The sequence below is a fragment of the Urocitellus parryii genome, chromosome 5, assembly GCF_045843805.1.
Source record: "Urocitellus parryii isolate mUroPar1 chromosome 5, mUroPar1.hap1, whole genome shotgun sequence".
Taxonomy (NCBI): domain Eukaryota; kingdom Metazoa; phylum Chordata; class Mammalia; order Rodentia; family Sciuridae; genus Urocitellus; species Urocitellus parryii.
In genome coordinates, this window is record NC_135535.1 from 161,693,947 (window position 1) to 161,705,980 (window position 12,034).

Genomic DNA, 12,034 nt, shown 5'->3' on the forward strand with positions numbered 1-12,034 from the left:
AGTTGGATTTTAACCTGACTGCTTCATTAGATTTGTGAAACTCAGTACGAGGCGCCCTGGGGCAGCACAGATGGGGACTTGCTTGTTTTCTTTTCTCACTTTTACTGCGATGGCACACTAAAAAGTCCTTTTCAATTTAATGTGATCAGTTCGCTTGGAATTACCCCTGATATTTGGAACCTGCCTTACTCTTCTGCCCACCATCTATGCCCATTCTTTCTTCCTTGTTTTCTAATGTAATGCCTTTTATTTCTGTACCTTCATACAGTGAGAACAAAAATTCTGCTTAAAATGCTTACTGGGTCAAACTGTTCCCTTGTGTTGATTTGTTTGTTTTGCTGAAAGGGAAAAATAAATGTTGTTCCATCATTGTATCTACAAACACCTTCAGATCAGAGGTTAGCTGTGGGAAAGACTGCACTAGTGTGAGCCAGCTGCCTTCTCTAATGGAGTGACTTGGGGCATCAGCCCAAGATCAAAGAAAGGTGGGAGGAAGTCAGAAGATAAGATCATTTCAAGCCACAGAACAAGTGCTTAGCTTTTTTAGTGATAGGGCACAGCTCCACAAACTTGTACAAGGTTGCACTAAGAGAAAATTGAGTTTGCTTTTCTTAAATGTGTTCTTCCTCAGTCAGAAATATATTGGTGTTTGGACTTATTTACAGATGTGAAAATGTCCTAGGGCTTAGTTTTCTTAAAAAATAATAATTTGACATTTATATTTTTATCTTCTTGTAGCTAGTCAATTCTACTGTACCATATCAGATTATAGTTAATTGCTAATTAAAATTATATTAGCAAAACTGAACATTAAAAAAAACTGAATTTTCAGTCTTTATGTCTTAGTACAATTTTAATTCTACAGATTCTTTATTTTAACTTTAGGTTATAGTCCTCTGGGATTTTTTCATGGCTCTGATGAAGTTCCATATAAACAAGTAGTTCTAGAAGAGCTTTTCAGTTGTCTTTTTTTATATAAGAATCAGTTTGGTTAATTATGACAGATTAGAAAACATACATTGATATTTTATCCTTTGCCTTGCTGTCTCAGACAGCAAATATTATTGACTTTGTAATATACAAAGTTCTGTTGAAAGTACATTGTCAAGAGGCTAGCCTTGCTTGAGCCTGTTGTCAAGATCATAATTTAGTCTTAGGGATGGGGTGGTCTTAATCAGCTGAGGCTAACTTGGTCAGACTTTAGCAACTCCAATGAATTGCCTAAGGAGTTGTACTTGCAGCTTATCACTTTCTGTTAACTTTGGTTTTCAGCTGTAATCACACATTCTGACTATTTCAAACCCTCAAAATGGGTCTCTAAATCTATGTGTTATTAGTATATTGGACCAGTAGTGCATACATAAGATATTTTTTTCCTCAGTGTTTTCCTCAACATGTAGGTAGTACCCAAATTTGTGCTGGAGACACTGACTGTACTTTCTGCCTTACATGGCTTGGTGCAGCAGTCGTTTTAAGTTGAGTTGGATCTGCTCACTACTCAGGCTCAAATCCCATCCTTCTATTAATATCTCTTGGCAGAGATAATTTTGGAGGAATGTAAGTTAAGATGTAGAGGCTCTTGACAGTTGTCTGCAGTATTTTTTTTTTCCTTTCTGCTTTCAAGAGGGAAGTAGAGTTGAAAAGTAATATTGCCTCCATTTTCTATCTGTCCTAAAATTAAAATGTGCACAAATCAAAGGGTAAAAGGGAAAGGATTTGGTTACACAGATGTGTTTTTGTTATTTGATAACCTGCTATAAAGCCATCAGGGTATACATTAATATGTTCTTAAGATAATTAAAAGAACTTCATATATTAAAATATTTTGACCATGTTTGAAGTGTTTGACTTTGGCTACCCTTATATAAAAGGGAAATTGGCATGTATCATGAGAAATTTCAAATACACAGATAGTTATCCTGAACCCCCACATGCCATATATATCTAGATTTCACAGTTGTTAATATTTTGCCAATTTTGCTTCACTTAAGGTTTTTATGTTTTACAGTGTATTGTAAAGTAAATTGCATATTTCATCACATTTTATCCTTGAATACTTCAGGATACATCTCTAGAAATTAAGAACATTTTCATTATCAAACTCATAATTCTTAGTATTATTTAATTCTCATTTTTTATATTAAAATTTTTCTAGTTGTCCCCAAAATACCTTTTACAGATAGTTTGTTTAAAACAGGGTCAAATTTAGGTCCACATATTGCCCTTGTTCATTTTCCTCTCACCACTTTATTATTGACACAGCCCATTAAAAGGATTAAGCTAGTTTTCCTGTGGATGTCCTACCTTATAGATTTGTCCATTGCTTTCTCAGTGTATCCTTTGATTTGTTTCCCTATTTCTGTGTATTTCTCAGAGACTGCAAGTTATTGGACTAAAGTTTTGGTTAATTTGTTTGAAAAATCTTTGGTCAGAATACTTTATAGGTGATGCTATGAGCTTCAAACTGCATCATTACAGAAGGCACAAAATATTTGGTGATCCCACTATTAGTGATGATAAGTGATAGGATCAATCACTGGGTTAAAGTGATGACAGCTTAATCCTTCCATTTTTAAGTTATGCCTTGCTCCCTGTGACCACAGAATATAATCTTTGATACTTTGATTCCATGTAAAGACTCAATTTCCTGTCATCCTTTCATCCAGTGAATTTAACATCCATTAATGATCCTTGTCTATTAAATTTCATCATGGGGATTGCAAAATGGTGATTTTTCTGAATCTATATATTTATTAACAGATAGGCTTCTCTCCAAAAGAGCTTTCTGAGAGGTATTGTTTTAATTAAAAATGTAACCACCAAGTATGTTCCTTAGGTTTCAAATGATTGTCTTTCTTTGCTGAGGTCAGAACACCTGAACTCACTGTAGCAGCTACAGTAAAAACATGCACTACATCTTCTTTATTCCAACTTGTGAAGTGTGTTGACATTATGCTACCTCTTTTCATATATATATATATATGCCAAGAGAAAAAAGAAATCTTTTTTGGTGTAAGAATAAAAATTGAACTATGTGGGTATATTGAAATAATTGTGTAAAAGACTGAATGAGTTTCAAAATGGATTATTTCTTCATTACCTAGCACTTTATAATTAACTGTTCTTTTTTTTTTTTTCCAGGAAGCTGCCACTTTTGCTAGAGAGCAAGGCTTTGAGGTGAGTTAACCCACAATTGCACACTAAACAGATCCTAAAGGTTTTTTCTAGCTGATAATGAAGTTCTTTTGGACAGTGATTGATGTGCTATTATACTCTCAGAGCCTCGCAGCAGTTGCCATGGAAACTTGGCAGTCGTCATGGTTTCTTTGTTCTGCCAGCACAGTGTTATGACGCACTCTGCTAGGTCTGCACCCAACATCGCCTACAGATGTTATTTATTGAATTTTGAAAAGCCTCTTGGGAAGCCAAGAGGTTGGGCACGGTTTCAAGCTGCCTCTGCAGATATGGGGCCTGTCAGTTTGTTCAGTTAAAAAGCTACCTCATTAGCTGCATTACATTTCATAAGGATTCACTGCTAAAGCAGTGGTGGAACAAGACTAAATAGTGAAATATAATGTCGCTTAAATAATTTCAGCCCTATCACATGTAGATTATCATTATGCAAATTAATTTCCAAAAGGTTGTACTTAACAGTTGTTAGGAACTGATTAATTTAAATCCTGCTCATATGAACTTCCTGTTTGAATCTTTTCTCTCACTTTATCTTAGATAACATAAAATAGATGTAAATTTTCTGAGGCAAAATATTGATAATTGGCTTTAATTTCCTGGTCTTGATTCTGTTTTCCTGTTAGGAGCATTATACTGTCAAGATTTCAAAACTCCATGTGGTTGTTGTTGGCAAAATTAAGAAAACAGTCAAGACCATGTTTTTATCTGTATAATATCCATCGTCCAATTAATTGTTGGAAAACACTGGCTTCACTATGAACCCAGGTTAATTGATAGATTTAACTGAGGTTATGAATCATTTACGATTATGATATTTATTGAACCAGAACTACCTAGAATGAGAAGTTCTATATATAGCAAGTTGAAATATGATAATAATTTTTTTTAATTTAATAGGAACTCTGTTTGCATACTCAGTATTGTCTACTATCTAGAGAAGCTATGAACATTGACTGAATAACACTAATAAGTTTACTCTGAGCTCTTTAAAGAGTAAACTTTAAAGAAAGGTGTATGAACTTGTGATGGAACTCTTACTTAAATATACTAACGGCATATTCATTATCAAGCAACAAAGTAATATATTTTACTCATGTCGGAACTTGATGAAACCAGAATAGAGCTTCTTATTTATTTTTATGTGGTGCTGAGGATTGAACCCAGGGCCTCACACTTGTGAGACAAGCACTCTACCACTGAGCTACAGCCCCAATCCCAATGTAGTTCCTTTTTTTACTATATTCTAGTGAATATAGAGTTGAGTCATGTAGAAAAGGATTTCCAAGTTTTTTGTTTGTCATCTCAAGTTTCACTTTGTGATTTCCCAAACTGGCAATTGATATATAAGACAAAATGTAATCAGGGGAGTATTCAATTTGAAAAACAAATTGCTTAATGCTTTCAGTCATTGTTAAAATTTTACTGATGTTAAGGGTTTGGGGATTTTTTTTTTCTTTTTTGTAGTAGTGGGGATTCACCCCAGAGCCTCATGCACGGTAGATAAGCACTCTACCACTGAGCTACATCTTCAGCCCTGATATTAAGCTTTAATAGTAAAAATGTATATTCTCTTTTGATACATAAAAATTCTCCATAGATCAAAGCTTATAAAATATAAATTTACATAACATATAAAGTACATGTAGAACATAAATTCATGTAACACATAAATGACTGCTATCATAAAAAGTATATTTTGATTCTATAAAATGACCAATTTTGCAGACATTTAGAAATATAACATGTTGTATAACAAATTATCTTAGTCCAGTAGTATCTACATAATAATTTTTAAAAAACAGTTTAGTTAGCTGAGCACAGCAGTGCACACCTGTAATCCTAGTGACTTTGGACACTGAGGCAGGAAGATTTCAAGTTCATGGCCACCCTTGGCAAGTTAGTGAGACCCTGTCTAAAAAAATAAAAAGGGCCAGATTTGCAAGTAAATGGATGGAGTTAGAGAAGATAATGCTAAGTGAAATTAGCCATCCCCAAAATAACAAATGCCAAATGTTTTCTTTGATATAAGGAGGCTGATTCATAGTGGGATAGGGAGCAGGAGCATGGGAGGAATAGGGCAGAGGGGTTGGAGGGGAAAGGAGGGGGAATGGGGTTATTAATGATGGTGGAATGTGATGATCAAAGTATAGGTATAAAGACACAAATTGGTGTGAATATACTATGTATACTACCAGAGATATGAAAAATTTTGCTCTATATGTGTAATAAGAATTGTAATGCATTCTACTATCATATATAAATATATATATATATATATATATGAATAAATAAAAAGGGCCAGGTATGTAGTTCAGTGGTTGAGCACCCCTAGGTTCAATCCCCAGTACCACTAAAAAAAAAAAAAAAAAAAAAAAAATGTTTAGTAAGTCTGACTAATCATACTTAGATTTCCTGATGAACTTCTTGCTCTGAATGTGCTGGGTTTACATTCATTCTTAGCAACAAACTAGTTCTTCTGAATTTTATTAAGACAGGATCTCACCAAGGTACTCAGGGCCTCATTAAGTTGCTGAGGATGGGTTTGAACTCCCGATCCTCCTGCCTCAACCTCCCAAGTTGCTGGGATTACAGGCATGTACCACCACACCTGGCTTCCATTATCTTTTATTACTGATTTTAGAATTGTTTCTTTTTGCCACTAATCTGCCATAATTAATTATAACATAAAAGCAAAGTGATGATGATTATAATCACATAACTTATTACTTCCTGACATAGCAAAACTGCTCTGTCAGTGATGTTGACAGTGATATGTTAAATTGGATCAAGCACATAGTATCTTGATATGTCCTTTTATGGGTTCCCAAAATCCTTAAAAGCATGGCACAATATACATGAGCCCTAATTAGATCAGCCTCAAGTAATCATTGTTAATAAAATAGATTATATCTAGAGAAATTCAGTGATTTTATAATGTCATTAAAGATTACTTACTTAATTAGACATATAACAGCATAAGCTTGGAACTTAGTATTCTTATGGAGTAAAAAAAGAATAAATCATTTTATCTTAACAATTTTCTGTCTATAGAATTGTGTTAAGACTCTCAAGTCTAGTGTGACAAACCAGCAAAAATCTGCATTTTATCTCTCCCAACTTTAATATTGCTTCTAAATTTGGAGCAAGATTGAGAAAAGAGAAATGAAAAGATATAAGAGAAAGGAAAGGTGAGCATGTTTTTTTTCTTCCCACCAGCACTGCTGTCCTACCCTCATTTTCTATTATAAATCCCAATCAGTTCCCAAAGCCACTGAGTGTTGCCACTAGTGATCTGTCTGCTGACAGATCCAAATGCCTCTAAAAATAACCAGTGTTTATTCATCAGGAAATAGCCTCAGTGGCATTGTTTATGATATTCTGCTTAGCTTTTTTGCAAATTTTAGATCATCTTTATTTTTAAAAATCTTTAATCTTTAAAATGAATTGGGCAATTTTCAGTGAGAAGCAGGAGCTTAGGAGGGCACTGGAGAATGAGATAAAAACTGGAACTGGGCAGAGCACAAAGCAGAAGAGAATATATATATATATATATGATGGAAAATTGCATAGTGCCTGATTTAAATGACAGACCTGCTAAGAATTTAAAATGACAATTCTTGGAGTAAAAAGTTTCATAAGGCCTTTCATTATTCTGGAAAATAAGTTTAGACTGCAGTGTGTTTTTAAATCTACCTTGTCTTGAGCTGAACAGATTAAAGGTTCATAGTTTTAGAACCTAAATAAAAATAAGGTACTTAAAAAAAGCACATTTTATTATGAAGCCTCTAAAAACTATTGGAAATTGATTTAAATTAAATCAACTGAAGAAAATACCTCCAAAACCTAAATATAGATACACTCTGTATCTTCATTGTTTCTGCAATAGAGTACATGCCAAAAGATGAAGGGAATTTATGCCTTCACCATTGGATCATGTGTTCAGTTTACTTCAAGTAAGAAGTTTTGATTTTCTTATTTTAGATTTCTAAGATATAATACTCTGTCCACAGAGAAAACAAAACAATCTTTCCTTTATCCTAATTCCTCCATTGCTTCTGATTCTACTCAGAGGATCCCAGGCTTGTGGTCCTTCTCTGATTAACAATGACTCTATGATGCAATTCCATCAAAAAAGAAAAGTGTAGAACTATGCTATCCAATACAGCATCCACTAGCCACGTGTTGCTATTTAAATTAAGATTAATTAAAATTAAACAATTTAAAATCTAAAGCCATATATGGTGGTACCAGCATGTAGTCCCAGCTCCTTGGAAAGCTCAAGTAGGAGAATCAATTGATCTTAATAGCTTTGAGACTAGTCTGAGCAATATACCTCCAAAATTTTTTTAGTGTTTTGTTTGTTTGTTTAATTTGGTCCCTGGGTTGACCGAGGCAGATTTTAAGTGTTCTGTAACTTCTGTAGCTACATGTTGGCTTTATTGGACAGTGCAGGTATAGAATATATTAATCATCTCAGAAAGTTCCATTGATTAGCACTGGATAGAAAATCTAGAGAATATTCAGAAGGTGTTGATTCTCAACAAATTCTCTAAGGTAATTCTAAAGTTCCTGTATTCTTTACAAAGATGGTTATGAACAATCACAGTTTTTGAAATTAAAGCCACTTAGTCAGTTGGCTATGAGAATGCACTACTACTTTCACAGGTACCTGGGTCCCAAAAGAGGATGATTTTAAAACAGTTTAAGGGAAAAGAGATAAAATGGTCTTCTAATTTTCTTAATTTATTACAAATATTTACTGAGCACTTGCTGTGTGCTTGACATTCTGGAATAAACCCTGAAGACAAGGTAGAAATGACCAGAGTGTATGTTGTGAAAGAGAATGTGGGAGGGGTTCCTGTTTTAAATATGACAGTCTTGGAATGACTGTCTGAGAAAGAAAAATCTGAAAAAAAAAAAAAGTGAATATCTAGCAATGGCAGACCAAAAAGCCAAACAATTAAACAGGGAAACAAATTTCAAACAGAGAAAATAAGAACACAAAGGCCTCCAAACAAGAAAGAGTATAGTGCACTATGATCTACAGAAACTGATGGAAGGCCAGTGTGGCTGGATTGGTGTGAGGGAGGAGGAAGGAAGAGCATTAGATCAGACTGGTGACTGACACATCATATAAATACTATAACTGTTACAGGAGTTTCTATTTGGAAAACAAATCAGAAAATTGAATGCTTAACTGAGGGAATGAGTGAGAATACCACAACTAGTATTCTACAAAAGTAGGCAAATTATGACAAAGCTGTCTAAAATTTGTTATTACCAACTTGTTAAAAATGGAATAAGGAGGATATATTCTTTAATTTGGAAGATAGGGCTAAAGTTAAGGGGTGTGATTATATATTTTTATCCTAATTAGTTGTTCATGACAACAGAATGCATTTTGACCCATCATAAACAAATGGAGTATAACTTTCCATTTTTCTGGTTATACATGATGTAGAGTTACACAGGTCATGTAGTCATATATGCACATAGGGTAATAATGTTCGATTCATCTACTATCATTCCTACATCCATGCCCCCTTCATTCCCCTCTGTCTACTCCAAATTACCTCTCTTGTCCCCTCTATCCCCATTGTGAATTAGCATCCACATACAAGAGAAAACATTCAGCCTTTGGTTCTTTGGGATTGGCTTATTTCACTTAGCATAATATTCTCCAGTTCCATCCATTTACTGGCAAATGCCATACTTTCATACTTTAAAGCTGAGTAATATTCAATTGTGTATATATGCCACAGTTAAAAGCATAATTTTATATTTATAAAATACTTCAGTTTATAAAACCTTTTCCAACATATCATTAATACATTCAGTACTCAGAATCCTTGAGATTTAGATAGAGCATATATTGTTGTATCAGTTCCACAGATAAAAAACAGGCTATATGACTTGTTCACAGCCACATAATTAATACATATGAGTAGCAGAACTAAAGCTCAGCACTGCTTTCTCTCTCATACTCTAACATATTGGGAAAGGAAACTAGGCTTCAAAATGACCTTGAAAAACGAGAAATGTCTTAACTGAAATTCATTAGTGTAAAAATACAAGCGAGGATAATTAAGAAAAATGCACAATCAGGAATGGCTTTTGTGAATTTAGCAGAAAAATGATTTAGGATTGACATTCTGTAGTTATAATAAAAACGAAAAACCACATTACCAGAATTCATTGAAGCAATATAAACTGGGGATTGCACAGAACACTGGTTAAGAGTTCTATGATCCCAGTTGGGTATGGTGGCACACATCTATAGCCCTGTCTCCTCAGGAAGCTGAGGCAGAAGGATCACAAGTTCAAGGCCAGCCTGGGCAACTTAGCAAGACCCTGTCAAAAAATAAAAAAATAAAGGGGCTGGTAGTGGAGTTTGGTGGCAGAGCACTCCTGGGTTCAAGCCCCAGTACTGCAATTAAAAAAAAAAAAAACTGAATAGTAGTACTGATTCCTGGTGTCAAGCTGTGGGATATAATCCTGGCTTTACTACATATACTTATGGACTTAGGCAAATTATTAAACCACTGAGACTCAGTTTCCCCATCTGCAAAATGGGAAATAGTAATAATACCTGCTCCCAGAGTAGTGAAGATTTAATAAATTCTTTAGAGCTGTATATGTGGCTCTTCATTTTTTCATTTATAGAATAGGGATAATTGCAGTAACTGCTGCCTGCAAAAGTTAAGATTTAATGATCACTCTATAGCTCTGTAATGGCTCATAACTCAATTGTGTGAACTTGGCCTTCTCCCCTTTTCATCTTTCTACTCCCTCTATTGTATACTATAATTGAATTCTCAATATTTAAAACTCTTGAGGCTCTTTCTACAGATTTTGAAGCAACCTAAAGGATTGACTTTTTTTTTTTAAGAGAGTATGTGAGAGAGGGAGAGAGAGAGAGAATTTTTTTTTAATATTTATTTTTTAGTTTTTGGCGGACACAACATCTTTGTTTGTATGTGGTGCTGAGGATCGAACCCGGGTCGCACGCATGCCAGGCGAGCGCGCTACCGCTTGAGCCACATCCCCAGCCTGGATTGACAGTTTTAAGGAATAATAAAATGAGAAACTTTGAGAAGAGTGAAATTAATATTTATTTAATTCACTAAATAAATATTTAATAAATTAAGAATTATTTAATTTACTGAATATTAATTTAGGATGCACTAAATACTACATTAATTCTCTTTCAGCCTCACAGCAACTATTTTTAACCTTTTATTTTAGGTGTAGTTGGACACAATGCCTTTATTTTATTTATTTATATGTGGTGCTGAGGATCGAACCCAAGGTCTCGCACATTCTAGGCGAGCGCTCTACCACCCAGCCCCTTAACCTTTTATTTTAAAGTAACTTTAGTCTTAGAAAAATTGTAAAAATAATCAGAATTCCCATATATCTTTCACCTACCTTCCTCCAGTGATAACATCTTATATAACCAATGTTCTATGTCCAAAACCAGAAAATTAACATTTGTACATTGCCACAATCTAAACTATAGGCTTTATTCTGATTTCACCAGTTTTTCTTCATACTTGCTTTTTCTGTTCTGGAATCTTACCCAGTATCCCACATATTTTCTTAGTCTCTTCTGGTCTGTGACAAATTCTCACTCTTGCCTTGTTCATGACCTTGATACTTTTGATGTGTCATTTTTTAAAATATTTATTCTTACGTTTTAGGTGGACACAATATCTTTATTTTACATTTATGTGGTGCTGAGGATCAAACCCAGTGCCTTGTGCATGCTAGGTGAGCACTCTACCACTGAACTACAACCCCAGCCCCCTGGGCAATCATTTTGATGAGCCCTGAGCCCTTAATTTCAATTTGTCTGATGATTTCTCAAGATTAATCTGAAATTATGTATTGTTGGCAGGAAAACCACAGAATTGTTTGCCTTTTATCTTTATTAAATGAGAACTATATTTAATCATAAGCAAAAATTCTATAGTAGTAAATTATATTTGTGCTAGGGTGGTGCCCTATCTATGTCTTATAGTTTGTTTGAGCATCAAATGTATTAATGATAGGTTGAGAAAAGTTTTATAAACTGTGAGGCATTTTGTAAATGTAAAGTTGTGCTTTTATTGTCACTGGTGATAACTTCTCAGTGTATCAAGTCAGAGAGGTAAACACTGTGACATTATCTTACTGCTGGTGACATTAACCTTGATCTCTGGACAAAGGTGGTATTTGCTGTTTTGTCCTGTAAAGTTACTACTTTCTCATTGCCATTAATAAGGTGAAGGTGATGTCTATCATTTTTCTCCACTGTAACATTACTAATTTTCCTTTTGTAATCATTAAGTATATTAAGGGGAGCTTTGGTGCTAGGGATTGAACCCAAGGCCATGTGCATGCTGAGCCCATACTTTACCACTGTGCTAGACCACCAGCCCTAACATCTTATAACTGAATATTTTCTTAGTTTTGTTGACAACTAAATAGAATCTTAGAGACTTACTAACCTACTCAAAGTCATGTAAATAATGTCTAGTTCTGTCATAGTCTAAAATGTCTTGTAATTTCACTATTCTGTGAAGATGTGTGAACTTAAATGTGAAGAAGAACCTAAAGAGGGTGGAGAAGGGGAAAATACTATAGAACCAGAAATATGTAGCTTTGGGAAAATAGAATAAGGGTTTGAGAAAAGTTTTTTTACTTGATGAGAATCAACTCTTGCGAGCAAGTAATGGCTCCTCAAGGCATAATGAGAATTTTAGATTAGATGCTTTCTGACAGTGATCCCAGAGTACGTGACAAAGCGATTGTGCATAAACTGTAGATGTGAATACAAACAGAATGAAGTTTACATAAATCT

At 34.3% G+C, this 12,034-nt stretch overlaps 1 protein-coding gene across 2 annotated transcripts in view; it reads left to right on the top strand.

Annotated features, from left to right (window-relative positions):
* Positions 1 to 12,034, top strand: part of Adk (adenosine kinase) — a 468,242-nt gene that overhangs the window by 364,625 nt on the left and 91,583 nt on the right. For both annotated transcript variants that reach the window (XM_026390231.2, XM_026390232.2), the window contains exon 8: positions 3,142 to 3,177. In XM_026390231.2, coding sequence (XP_026246016.1) covers positions 3,142 to 3,177 — 36 coding nt within the window. The remainder of the gene's footprint in view (positions 1 to 3,141; positions 3,178 to 12,034) is intronic.